The following is a 13,649-nucleotide window of genomic DNA, read 5'->3' on the forward strand; positions in this document are numbered from 1 at the left end:
GATTCAGTGTTTTTAAAATGTTGAAAAATAATTTTAATTACACTAATTTTTAGTTCTAGAGACAATCTTAAGAATAAATACATGTACACTAGAGCGCGACTTCACCGAGAGAGCGGCATCTATAGGATCTTTCTCATCATTCTGGTGTCCGGTCATTTTTGTCATGCGCAAGGCTGCAAGCAGCTGCATTGCGCGTTCAATTTGGATCAACAAAGCAAGTAATATCACGAGAGCTTCCAATTCTCCATTGAGGGTAAGCCAACTGCAAAGTTGAATGTGTAGGTAATAGAATCTTTCAACATTTCTTTCGGTAGGATACACAAATGCACACTCAGTGACACAACTATGACAATGCTTCAGCTTGTTAAAAAAATACAGCATGGATCCAACAATGGCACACGCACATTGAACATAGAATCTCTATACAGTTTTAAGGATGGCACCCCACAGTTCTGTACAGCATCATGATCATAACCCAAGCAAGTCCAGCGCTTACCACATTAAATGCAGCATCACACACTACTGTCTGCCAACTATTCCATCTAGTAAGAATTTATACGTTCGCGTGCACTTGCGCACATGCGTGTGTGTGTGTGAGAGAGAGAGGGGGGGGGGGGGGGGGGGGGGGGAGAGAGAGGGAGCTTCCTTGATAATAAACAAATATTTACAACTATTTTTCAAAATTCACATCCATTTTTCTAGTCTGAGAATGGAACATCTCAGCTATATCTGCAGATGTGCTACATTCCTCAGGTTTTCTATCTGACAAACACCGGATGAACCTAGGGAATCTGACAGAAATACCACGAGATGGATGGACTAAACCAATGGCTGCATGATGCACTGGTGACACCGTGAAGTCAGCACCCCTTATCTCCCACACAACTTCTGGAGAAAACCACATATCTGGAGCTTCTGCAGTTCGATAGTAGGGAGGCTTTTTCTGGGAGATTTTGTCCGCATCAAAGAAGTCTCTCATCTGAAAACGTTAAAGTCAGTAAGTCCTAATTAGTTCTACTGAGTGCTCCGAAGCAGACTATCTCCCTGTATTATAAAACCCTTGGTGCTTTCTCTTTTCCTTAAAAACCTTGTGCACCTCAAGATTTCAGCAAAACGAAGAAACAAATGATCTAAATGATGGGGCTTCTTCAAAAGAAGAACCACTCCCACTCACATTATGTCCCTATTTTGGGTTTATCTATTAATTTGTAAACAAAGGTCGAACCAATAACTTTGCACAACTCAAGATTTCAAAATAAAAGATATAACACAACCAATGATCGTTGAAATTCATAAAACAGTATATGACTTACTAAGAGTAACCATAAAAATGGTTAGAGCAGAATAAATTTCATGAAGCCACAACAGGCTATTCATAGACCAAAATGACACAACGTAAACTCTCCAGGTATAAGAGATGGGATGAAGGTCCATTAATTGGATTCCCATATCAAATTTAACTTGAATAGACCTCATGCTATCAAAAGACAATCTTTTTATAAGATTAGAGAAGAAATTAATCAAGTTATATCACTATGGAACTCACCTCCACGTAGAAGGAATCAGAAAACCCAGACATGACCCGGCAGACACTCTGATATTCCTCTGTGTCAGGATTGTAGCACGCCATAAGGAAAGGACTATACCTGTAATTTGAAAAATGAATGCATTAATCACATGAAATCATTCATGCACCAAAATCCAATGCAATTTATCTGCAGTCATAAGAGAAACAACAATAGGGAGGGTGATGTTGTCCTACTTGTCCATACAGGCATTACATATAGCAATACACAGGTATTTATGTGTTCTCTCACAAGGATTCCATAATATCTAACAATGAATGTACTTCATCTAGAAATTCTTCGTTACACCAAAAGTGAAATAAAAGCAAACGATTTGTCTTTGATCTACCGAGCAAAACTGTTAATACAAATGCACATGTTTGCTCAAATTCATGGAAATTTGCAGTTTGATTTCTTAATTGTCTGCATAGTACTTTAGAATAGACATTCCTGCTAAGCTATCTCAAAAACCTAAATAAGATTTCCGGGTGGAAACATGCTCGAATTCGTGGGAAATTGCAGTTTCATAGAAGATGCCAAAAAGGAAAGAAAAATTGGTCAATACCATCCTGCTTTTCTTCCATTTCCGTACCAAGCACCAATTGGAACCAAGTCCAGAGAATCATTTAATCCTTCAACATAGTCTCTCTTGACCTGCAGAAAGGTGCCAGGATAAGAACTGGAGCTTTCATCTTGTTGATGTAATATATGATGTTTAGAGGAAACACCTTTAACCAAGCATCAGAGCGCTTTGATGGTGTGTACCCAGCATCTAAATCAAGAGATTTCACCATGATCCCTTCACATGAAGAATTTAATGCATCATTAAGAAAACTGTTCATCCTAGCCAGTGTGGCTTCATCATCTGCACAAGAATCATTGTCCTCTACCTAAAGAGGAGGAAATTACTGAAACACTGGCACTAGAATTCTCACGCCGCATACGAACCAATAAAACAAAATAAAAAACACAAAGAAGCTTACAGTCATTTCTGTAGCGTACTCGAAATAACCTACTTTGCCGTCACCAAATAAATCCTTCAAATCTGATTTTCAGACAGAAATTTTGAGGAATACAATTAAGAGGCTAGTAATCACCAACAAAAATTCTACACTTATAGGAAGAAACAAAAGATGCATACATTTTCGTCTTTGACGGAGCGGCAGATTCAACAATCTGAACAGAGTCGTAAAAGTTAAGACATAGTTATAGACTCATCTTCTCAAAAACAAAGACGGGAATGTCCCAAATTGAACAGTAAAAGAGAGCAAGAAAATCAGCTCGATGTACATCATTGTAGAAGGACTCTATCTAGCCATGAAAGCCTCAATTGTTTGATCAGCAAAATTTTGAAAGAAGCAGTCACATGTAAAAGTCTCCTCTAACTTCACTCACGGGTTGTAGTAGAAATACAAGAGTTACTTTTCATATTGCAGCATCACAATGTATAAACTAAGATCATGCACTTTTTTTGAGACTCTTGTTCGAGTTAAGAAGCCTTATACTCCATCCAAATGACACGGTTCAAAGCACGAAGGTCAAATTCTACTCAAGTTGACTTGTCATTAATTCTTTTCTTTTCTCACAACAAAATTTGTTTATTACTACATAAAACATCACATCAATATTACTACAAAACCAGATAATTTAGCAACTAAAATATTTTTAACAAGTTTAAGAACATTCTAATACATAAACATGAGTTAATCCACAATGAGTATTAGATTGAAATTCTCTTAACTCCTATCTTGACGATACAAAGAGCCATCGAAATCAGATAGAGGGAGTATATTTTCATTTCTATTAGCTTCACATATTCTCTACCCTTTCCAATAATCTTTTGGTATATCATTTTTCTATCTATTTCTAGAAATGTTAGATCCCTCTGAGTCGTGTAACCTAGAAATCTAAGTGTCCAATATTAAGGAACTCTTAGTGAAACAAGAGAACATTTCATTTTCAAGGGTTATCCTTCCCCACAAAAAAACAAAAACAAAAAACAACTAAAGGGTACTGGCATCCTTGCACTGGATAAGTTAATCCATAATATTTCTTCATACGCAGCAAGTAATTCCATAAATAAATTGGCTATTTGGTAGAAAGTTATTGATAAACTAGAAGCTCTTTGCATGTTTTCTCCTGATTCCACTAAGATAGAGAGGTGCGAGGATCACTATCGCTAGTTAGCCAGAGTAAATGATTGATGATTCGGAGGATTTCCAGTCAATCCAGTGCAATGAGTCACCGAGACCTTAATGTATTCTAAATTACAGACTTTCTGTTCACATCAAATACATTTGTGACTCATACCAAGTAAATCCATCTATCGAAGCTTAACTAGATTAACAAACTGCCCCTAACTCATGAACAAGATGTTTCTCTTATTGATCAAAAATGGTCAGTGTTCACCAACACACAATAAAAGATATAATGTATTAGCAGCAGTGTAAAGGATAAACAATGTGTAACAGCAGGCAAAGAGGTACAAAAACAATTGGAGAAATGGTTATAGTAATTACTGTTCTCCGTTAGCAAACATGATATCGAAAACAAAAATGCATATATCAACCTGCAGAAAAAACGGGAAAAAAATAAAGAGATGTCAGATATCAAAGAAGATAGTTTTACAGAGAGAAAACATCTACTAGGGAGAGTGCACCATAGCACTGCAGAAAAAGCTTAACTGATTTAGTGTTCAATAAGATAATCATAGCATGTTTGGTCAAGCTTATGAAATCGGCTTATTATGAAAAGTGTTTTTCCAAAAGTGCTTTTCAGAAGAGTACATTAGGTGAGAAGCAGTTTGTATTAGGCAATAAATTTAAAAACATTTTTAAGCAACAACTGGTATTTGGTGAAGATCTTTAGAAGTGCTTTTAGAAGTGCTTCTAGTGTATTTTTCTCAAAAGTGCTTTTGGAGAAACTCTACTTTTTCTTTTAGTTTTTGAAAAACAGCTTCTACCCCAGAAGCACTTTTTGGAAATAAGCACTTTCAGTTTTGGCCTCCCAAAAACTTGGTCAAACATGCTATTACTCCATTAAATAATAACCATTACATACAAAGCAATTTCTTAACTATAGGATGTGAAATAGAAAAGAATGAGGATCCAGTCTGCTATAATAATTGCAGAAATGGATAAGGAGAGTAAGCCATCATCACTCCATACACAATGTCCTGTGAATAAATCAATTTTTCGGGACACCTGAAGGCTAGAAACTTTCTAAGTAGGATATTGACAGGACCTTAATTTTATCTAATGCAATGATGGAACCTTTGGACCCTCTCTCACGTGAAGATAGTTCTTGGAACGACATGAGCTTTGAACCATTTTGTCTATCAATTGCAACAACCTGAAAAAATGGAGATCACTCCATAAACACCAAGAAGTTCACCAATAGCAATTACAACAACATCAACATACCCAATGTAATCTCCCAAGTGGGGTTTGGGAGGGTAGGATGTACCAAGGCCTTACCCCTATCGTTGTGGGGTAGAGGTTGGTTCCGAAGACCCTCAGCTCAAAAGGCTGTAATCAAGGCAGGCTTGAAAGGAAAGTAGTGCAGTAAAATAGCAAGATACAGAGAGCAAATGAGGCAACAGATAGCAATGAAAATTGAAGAGTAAGACACTACACCACTACTAACTCATACTAAAACAAAATGCGAAGATGAGAGGAAGATTCACTCCCTGCTTCTCCTACCTAAAAGTATGACAACACTTGACTACTTACTACTTTCTACGCTAATCCTCGACCTCCATATATTCATATCTACAGTCTGTCCTCAGTAAGCTGAAGACGTGTCGTGACCGGTCTAATCATCTCCCCCCAGTTTTTCTTTGGTCTACGTCTACCTCTCCTAAAAGATGCTATAGCCAATCTCTCACACCTCCTCATTGGTGCATCCACACACCTCCTCTTCACATGCCTGAACCATGTCAGTCTCGTTTCCCTCATCTTGTCTGTCATGGAGGCCACTCTCACCTTGTCATGTATAACAGGTACCCTGGAGGCAAGCCTCCATTTCACCCACCCCGCTCCAATACTATATCATCATCAATCTCCCTGTTTCCTTGGACAATAGAGTCTAGATACTTGAAACTTCCTTTATTGGATATGACATGTGTATTGATCTTCACTTCCACCACCATTTCACGCGATACATCACTGAACTTGCACTCCATGCATTTTTTTTTTTTGACAGCCTTAAAACTGCTTGCAATGTTATTAATTAGGTTTTATGTCCAATTACATCCTTTAAATATAATATCTTGTCAAATCTGTATAGCATTCCTATATTTCAAAAATTCATGGCTATGTAACTCCCAAAGCTTTCTACATAAAAGTGGAATTCTGAAGAATACCTCTGCATCCAAGATAAATGTTACTCCTCTGGGACCACATGATTCTGTAATTATGTTAACCAAATCCGGGAATCTTGATGTTGTTTCATCCCCATTCCTTGAAAATACACGGACTGAACCATCAGCTAATTTATGAATCTGAGCTCGCTGACCATCATATCTGAAAATAGAGATATGAGCATATATATATATATTTCAACATTGAACATTAAAAGGAAATAGTTCAATATGGATAAAGCATATTGTAGGAATCTCTCTTTAGATGTCTGTCAATTCATTCGTTAATGTGTAGTTGTCCATGCTGCATAAAACCCTCACCTCCCACCCCCCACCCCCTCCCGGGCCCCAGTTGTGGGATTACACTTAGTATGTCAGTGATTGTTGGAAATTTGGGTGATAACCCATTAAAGAGAGAATCTCATGTGATAACCCAGGCAGGAACATGTTTACTTAAAATGGAAGCACACAAAATGTAAAGCATGAAAAAGCATCATCTCTTTTGTGCTTTTTGAATATAATTTTCTCAAAAAAGACAAAAGGCTGCTAAATAGAGGACCGTAATACTACAAGGAGCCATCACCACTCTCCTTGCAACACAACGAGAGAGAATAACAATTAAAAATGAGTATAAAATAAGAAGAGAACTCCATGGCAAAAATAGTAAAACATAAAGAAAAAGATATAAACTCTTTGAAACTACTACCTCAATGATATAACTGAGGAACTTCTCAAAAAGAATGTCAACTCCAAATAACCTTATACCACTCTCCCTAAAGCTCATGAAGACAGTCAAACTTCTTAAGCTATGCCTTACCATAACTGAAATAGAGAGAAAATAAAAGAGAAGTACTTGAAAAAAGAGTTCTTGAAGGGGAGCCTTGGAGTAACTGGTAAAGTTGCTACCATGTGACCAGGAGGTCAGGGGTTCAAGCCTTGGAAACAGCCTCTGGCAGAAATGCAAGGTAAGGCTGCGTACGATACACCCTTGTGGTGGGGCCCTTCCCCGGATACCGCGCATAGCGGTAGCTTTAGTGCACCGGGCTACCCTTTTTACTTGAAAAAAGAGCTCTTAAATGATCATGAACCCAGTCCTACCCCAATCAACTAGAAGTTGAGTTGTTTTAGTATTCCCAATTGCTTGAAGACAGATAATATGGTCTGTAGCTTTGTCGTGTGATGCCAACAAAGCAGAATTGCCACAAAGGGACATACTTCACGATAATTACTTAATAAACAAGTCCAACCCACTGAAATCCCAACAGAGATGCTTCACAATTCAAGAAACATGTGCTCCCAGCAGTTCCTCTAGATTGGTAATTTCATTCTCCCACAACGCCCATTTCATTACATCGCAGAATTACCAAGCAAATGAAACAATTAGCATCCATACCCAAGGACTCGGATTTAAAAGTAAATTTAATTTTTCTTCAAGAAAATAAGAGCCAAATGACAGGATTTGTTAGCGGTTACTTGTATTCACATGTAAAGGCTTTGTTCTGAAAGAGCCTCAGCACTTGAGGGACGCCATTAGTAATCCTATCAGACACAAAAATTGAGAAAGTATAAGATATGGTTCTTTCAGGAAAGAAACAGCAGGATGAAGAGTAGTAGAGCAACAGTGAAATAAAGACAAATACACAATAATATATGTACTTTGCAAGCATTGGTTTGATGGGTATGCCTGGAGCCATTGACAATGTATTTGAAGAAAACTCAACCCCCTTCTCCATCAAGGAAGGAACAAGTACATCCTGATCAAAACAGAGACTACATAAACTAAACACAAATGACAATCATTACATAGTTAAGGCAAATAATACCCAAAAATTAATAGACCCCTGGAGATGGATATAAGTGAGATTGAAACACCTCATCATTTTAAAATAGCACGTTTAGCATTATCGAGAAAGAAAGAAAATAATAGTTATTAAACTTTTAGATTAAACTTTTAAAGTTGATAAAGAAAAACTTAATCTAAAAGTAAATAAAACTATAAAAGTGTACTCTCTCTAACAGATTAAACTTTTAGATGAGCTGGTCAACCACTTCAACAATAATCAGAAGCATAAATCACAACTTAAAAGTTCATAAACAATTAAAACAAAGAATACCACTTGACTCTTGACAGTAAAACATTAGCGACTTGATGAATGAAGCTTACCAAGCTGGGAAGGATGTTATATGCTTCAACTGCTTCTGCTGAAAGTCGCTAACAGAAAGGAAATGATAAAATACTAGTTAGTAGGCAAACCACTGACGCAAAATTAATGAGTTAGAAATGGAAGGGAAAAGCTCAAGATATGGACATTATAAATATATATTAAAGAATCAAGACACTACTTCCCACTTCAATCAGTAATAGAGCAGATAAGAAGAGAAGTCAACAAAACATCAACTGCCAGCAATTTTTTACTCAGGTCCTCGAAAGAGCACCATCTTAAGTGTAGTGAAAACCAAAGGATAACCACGAGACCCAATGTGAAAACATTATTGAAGAATGGCTTTCTTATGGAATGAAATAAAAGAAAGATTACTGTTGCCATCCTATCAACCTCCAGACGATTAGAATATTACCTGCAGACAATCTTTCAGGTTATCGACCAGTCCTTCGTGAGGAATAGAATTGAACACAACAGCTTGAGCTAAAGCAGGAAGAACAGTTCTCATCATGGCCCCAATACGCAAATTCCGAACCTAATTTGCAACAGAAAGGTAAATAAAAATGATATGGCCAGAAAAAGGCAATAATCTACCACACATCATCTTCCATAACTAGTCAATAAATTATGTACTTTGAAATTGGCATAACAAGAAAAGGAGCTTGTTAGGTCTTTATTTAGATTAAAGTGTTATCCAAGCGTAGCTAACTTAACATTAGCTTGAAATCGTGTAAATGGTATGACCATGCAACTTAATCCACAAACCTTTCCATTTTGGTAACCGAAAACTCCCCTAGAGATAGTGGCGCAAAGTTTGAAATCCAGCTTCTGACCTTCTGCTCTACCCTTCTCGGCTTAAATATCAGGGTTTCGAAAGGGTTCAAGAACCATGCCGTGCACCTAACCCACACATCACACACTACACTTTTACTACATGACCAAAGGCCTGGGCGCTTAAACCACAAAATTACATGCTCTCCTAATGCGAATACTGAAATAATACCAATCAAGAACCATGAATGGCAGAGTTTTTCATTAAAGATGCTTAACTTTTGTTCAATAACCCAATGCTATACGTAGAGGACAAAGGAAGCAAACGTTCAACTGTTGATATGTCGAGAAGTATTTAAATCAACCCATGCTTTAAGAGATAATGAGGGAAGAGAAACTACTGCACTAAAAATGGATTTGGGACAGATATTGGACTTGAAAGCTCAACACTCCAGTGATTATACTATTCTATTACGTTTGACAGAAAGGGCAAGTTAAAACAAGCTAGAGGCAAATGGTCAAGAGGAACAAGGGAAAACAGAAGATGTAGAAAGTTATTCTTAATTTAGTACGCCATTAAATATGAGATATTGCAGGATGTAATAAAACTTTGGGAAGTGTTCTTATCAGCATTCCTATTACATATTATGAGCCTATAACACCAAGAAGGATGTTTATTCCTAGAAGACCGAAACTGTGAACTTACCAAAGTTCTCACAAGAAACTTCATCTCCTTCTCTCTACATGAACACATGAGTTTGACGATAAGGCTTTTCTTTCGGATGGCGCTCCCACTACCTGCTTGCAAGCTGATGGATTGCACATGGAAATTAAAGTTGTCATACCAAGCTTACAGCACGACAAGAAAGGTAAGGTAAGCATGTAATACTGAGGTAAATTGATAAAATTCAGTATTTTTCAATACAATAAGCTCAGCATTGTTTGGTTCCATTTTTATTTTCCACATAAAACGTGGCATTATTCATACGATGTTTGTTTCCAAAGTTTTTCTGTTCCACATAAGTAATACTTGCATAAGTTATGTGGGAATGCATGTGTCATTTTATAGACAGAACGTGGAATAAGAATGTAGAGCTTAATAATACTTGAATTAAACCACCACATCTTTTAAGTCGAGGGTCTACCGGAAATATTCTCTCCCACAAAAGTAGGGATAAGGTTGTACCTATCGTCCTATCCTTCCCAGACCCCAATTGTGGGAATACACTGGCCATGTTGTTGTTGTTGTTGTAAGCTCAAGAGAAACTGTCCTAGTTTACAAATTTGCAAGTAAACCAAAATACTGAAATTGCAAGACTCCAAGGTATACCCTTTATCCTCTGATTAATGTTTATATACATGCAGTCTACAATTAACCTCGTTATACAAATATTATATCAATATAAACTAGAATCCATGCTTTTTCTCTTTAAAAATGCCATGTCTAACAGAGATCAGTCAATGTTATCTAGGCCTCTCAGAAATTAAAAACACATTATGCTAACCAAAGCAAGTCAATCAATGGCAAGAGAGGTTATAGGTACAGCGAAATCTTAATGGGTCAAAGAATGCAAATATGCTTTTTAGTGGATGGTGTCTCCCGCTCAATACAATATAATTTTGACGGGGTACTTTTCAGCATATACTTCCAAATGTATAAAATCAATCTTACAGCTTTTTTTAAAAAAAAAAAAGGTAGTCCAAGTAGTTATATGTAGCCCAGTCCCGAAACAAAGTAAAAGAATTCACAAAGACAATGATCAGAACCAAATAACAAGCTTCATGGCCATGGATAGCAACCATTTACTTCTAAAACTCCTCATATTTTGTTAATGTTCGATTCTTTTTCATCTCACACAGACTTCATTCCCTGAATAAGACAAAATTCAAAAGCATACTGATAGAAGCTTGCCATAGAAGAAGAATAGCATGGTCTGAAATTCGAGAATGGTATTCGCATGACATAAAAAGAAAAGAAAATGACGCAGGAAATGAAGTAGATTATGTGGTTGGGGGAATAGGCTCTAGTCTAGGAGTCAAACCAACAAAAAGAACCTATCCTGGATACTGAAAGACTATACATTCTCATCAAAAGATCAGCAATGACAACTGTTGGAACCAAAAAGAAGTGTCAAAATCATACCTTATCCTTCTAAGAGCAGAGTATACACCCCTAACTGTAAGTGCCACTGGAGGAGCAAGTAATGATTGTGTTTGTCGGCAAAGTTGAGCAACATCACCTAATACAAATTACAGTCAACAAGGTCCAACCCCGTAATGGAAGCATCCAAACCAACCAAAGAAAGAAGAAATGTGAAAATCTATGCTATCAATTGTCCAGCAACCTAAAATGATAGCTGTTCCTACCGAGATCACCGAGGCTGTTGTATAGTTCTCGTACTCTTGATTTCTTTGTCCCGCACGCCTCCTCCAGTGCTGCTACAACTGTACTACCCCCAATATTCAATTCCTAGATCATGATGATAAGATCAAAATCGTAACTGTGCTCTTGAAAATTGAAATAACAAAACTAGACAGAAGCAACAACATAATGTATAAAATCATGCACAGATACTTTTTTGATTGGTAAGATCGTGCACAGATATACAACGAATTTAATCACACAAATAAGAGATCTGTAGATTGCAACAAATTATATGAGCATAACCATAACTGATGTGATTGTTAATGTCACATCTAATATCTGCCATCTTTCACGAAGCAAGAAAACGAGAAGTTACTATTGAGATGTGAGATTATGAAACGCACTGCACTTCCATATTAGCTTATTTTTCAATTTTCAATAGATAGGACGCTATGGTAGGAAAATCTTCATCAAGAAATTATGTGATGATGTCAAGGGAAAAGCAGTATAAAGGTTGTAACCTATATATTCATTTTTTTTCTGTTATAACTAGGGTGAAGTGTTTAGGCTCCCATTCAGTAATGGAAATTCCCTTTACTGTGAAATTTGCAGTACAGCATCCTTTACGTTAATGTCGTTTGAAAGACCTCGGTTTCCGTCACAACCCATGCCAAAGACAGTTAAACGCTAGTGATCTTACCCAAGATGCATTTAATACAATGTTTCCCTCCAACCGAGAATTATTTACTGAAAAATATAGGGCAAATGAAGTCAAAAAGCTGTCTGCAATTTTCAAAATGGCAAATCCAACCAATTGGATCCCACACACATCCTCTCATGCTTCCTTAGCCCCTCTCCTTCACATTTCTCCTTCCTCCAACTTGGTGTAGTATTATTGATTTTTATTTGATTTGTCAAAAAAAAAAAAAGTTCCTTAGTTTTTATATATATTTTGTTTTTGGGGGGGGGGTAGAGGTAATTTTCAAATCATCCCTTTGTAACTTTCCAAATTCCAAATTTACAATATATATACCACCTAAAGTAATAGCTCGTGCATTTCTTAATTACTTTATTTCAAAGGTTGTCAGCATGAATCGATTAAATGTGTGACCCGAATACCACTCCCAGGAATAAGCTTAAATAGGTCTGTGCTAAGGGCAAACCACAGAGTTATACGAAGATAATTCATGTTGTATGTTTGACAGCTTGGAGAGAAATGAATCTAAAGGGCTTTTCAGGAAAAAATTCTAAAGTATTTTAAGCATTTATACCTTTCAGGTAACGGGAAACTATCGATGGGTTAACTAAATGAAGCACTAAATTCACGGACTAGTTATATGTTTGAAGGGCTGTATTCTAAAGGTACCTTTGAACCTTAGCCATTTGGTAATACAAACATCAACAAATATTATTATTCTTATCAAATAAACAAAATAATATTTATTGATGTTTTTAGACCAGTACATGGATTTTCTGGAGTTGCTAGGAAGGAAAGAGTAGAAGTTTCGTTGGTTGGTCTCTGCATGAATTTATGTGTCCTTCTGTATCATCTTGGTAATATTCCAATAAAACTTTAACTCATCAAAGAAATATTATCTTGCTTATTAAAGAAGAAAAAAGAAGAGTGAATTGCAGTGGAAGAAGAAAATTAAAAACCAATGTTAACACATGAAAATATAATGCCATGGGCCAGAACTTAAGGTTGTTAAGCCAAAGAGGTAGTCAATGAACAACACTCGTGGACATCGCTAGTAAAATCAAAATAATAGATGCACAAAAATAGTAAGAAGAAAATTGCATCCGTATTTTTGCAACATCTTGAGTGATCAAGAAGCAAAATCATATAGACAATTAGGCATTAAACTAACCATATTTTCATGGTCAGGAGCTATCTTGTTTGTGCACAAGTACACTGCAGGAAGCACATCCTCTGGAGACAAGGCTAGCAAGCTGCAAATGAGCTACTCATCAACTGAAACAGCTCAATAACTTCAGAGGGTTTATTTTTCTCAGAAAAAAACACACACTTTCTTCAGGATTAGAGGGTGAACAATGATTGGCCCTATCCGCACCCACCCAAAAGAAAAAACTCCAGAGATGTAAGATTGTGTTATTTTCCCACGGTGGTGCTGCAGGGGCAGAACCTCCAAATTAGGCATAACCTACCATTTTAACCTGCATTTGTGCTGCCATCTCTGTTCCCCTCCCCCTCCCCCAACTTTTTCCCAAACAATAATACTTTTTGGTTTTGAGATATTAATTTGCTTTGACGGCAAAGATATAGTTGTATGAAAATTCAACCCAAATAGAAGCCGGTTCTTAATCCAATAAACCAATTGTAGAACAGAACTATCAAAACATCCATGCTTGAACCTGTTGGAACCTTGAAGTTTTGATGAATGACAATATGAATGAAACAAGTTGAT

The 13,649-nt window shown here is 36.7% G+C and overlaps 1 protein-coding gene across 4 annotated transcripts in view; it reads right to left on the minus strand.

The window, feature by feature from the left end:
- Positions 1-277: 277 nt before the first annotated feature.
- Positions 278-13,649, minus strand: part of LOC107860093 (DNA ligase 6) — a 27,357-nt gene continuing 13,985 nt past the window's right edge. The window contains exons 3-19 of one of the 4 annotated variants that reach the window (XM_016705328.2): positions 13,092-13,173; positions 11,226-11,328; positions 11,002-11,098; positions 9,565-9,667; positions 8,503-8,622; positions 8,090-8,137; positions 7,582-7,679; positions 7,399-7,464; positions 5,929-6,088; positions 4,809-4,916; positions 4,085-4,134; positions 2,707-2,741; positions 2,549-2,610; positions 2,294-2,455; positions 2,131-2,219; positions 1,547-1,646; positions 278-979 (exon numbers count right to left, since the gene is read on the minus strand). In XM_016705328.2, the coding sequence (XP_016560814.2) occupies positions 671-979; positions 1,547-1,646; positions 2,131-2,219; positions 2,294-2,455; positions 2,549-2,610; positions 2,707-2,741; positions 4,085-4,134; positions 4,809-4,916; positions 5,929-6,088; positions 7,399-7,464; positions 7,582-7,679; positions 8,090-8,137; positions 8,503-8,622; positions 9,565-9,667; positions 11,002-11,098; positions 11,226-11,328; positions 13,092-13,173 (1,792 nt within the window). In that variant the 3' untranslated portion in view covers positions 278-670. Of the gene's footprint in view, positions 980-1,546; positions 1,647-2,130; positions 2,220-2,293; positions 2,456-2,548; positions 2,611-2,706; positions 2,742-4,084; positions 4,135-4,808; positions 4,917-5,928; positions 6,089-7,398; positions 7,465-7,581; positions 7,680-8,089; positions 8,138-8,502; positions 8,623-9,564; positions 9,668-11,001; positions 11,099-11,225; positions 11,329-13,091; positions 13,174-13,649 lie in introns of those variants that run through there. The other 3 variants (XR_001671479.2, XR_007052484.1, XM_016705329.2) reach the window with 3 other exon arrangements.

This window comes from Capsicum annuum, chromosome 2 (assembly GCF_002878395.1).
Source record: "Capsicum annuum cultivar UCD-10X-F1 chromosome 2, UCD10Xv1.1, whole genome shotgun sequence".
Classification (NCBI taxonomy): domain Eukaryota; kingdom Viridiplantae; phylum Streptophyta; class Magnoliopsida; order Solanales; family Solanaceae; genus Capsicum; species Capsicum annuum.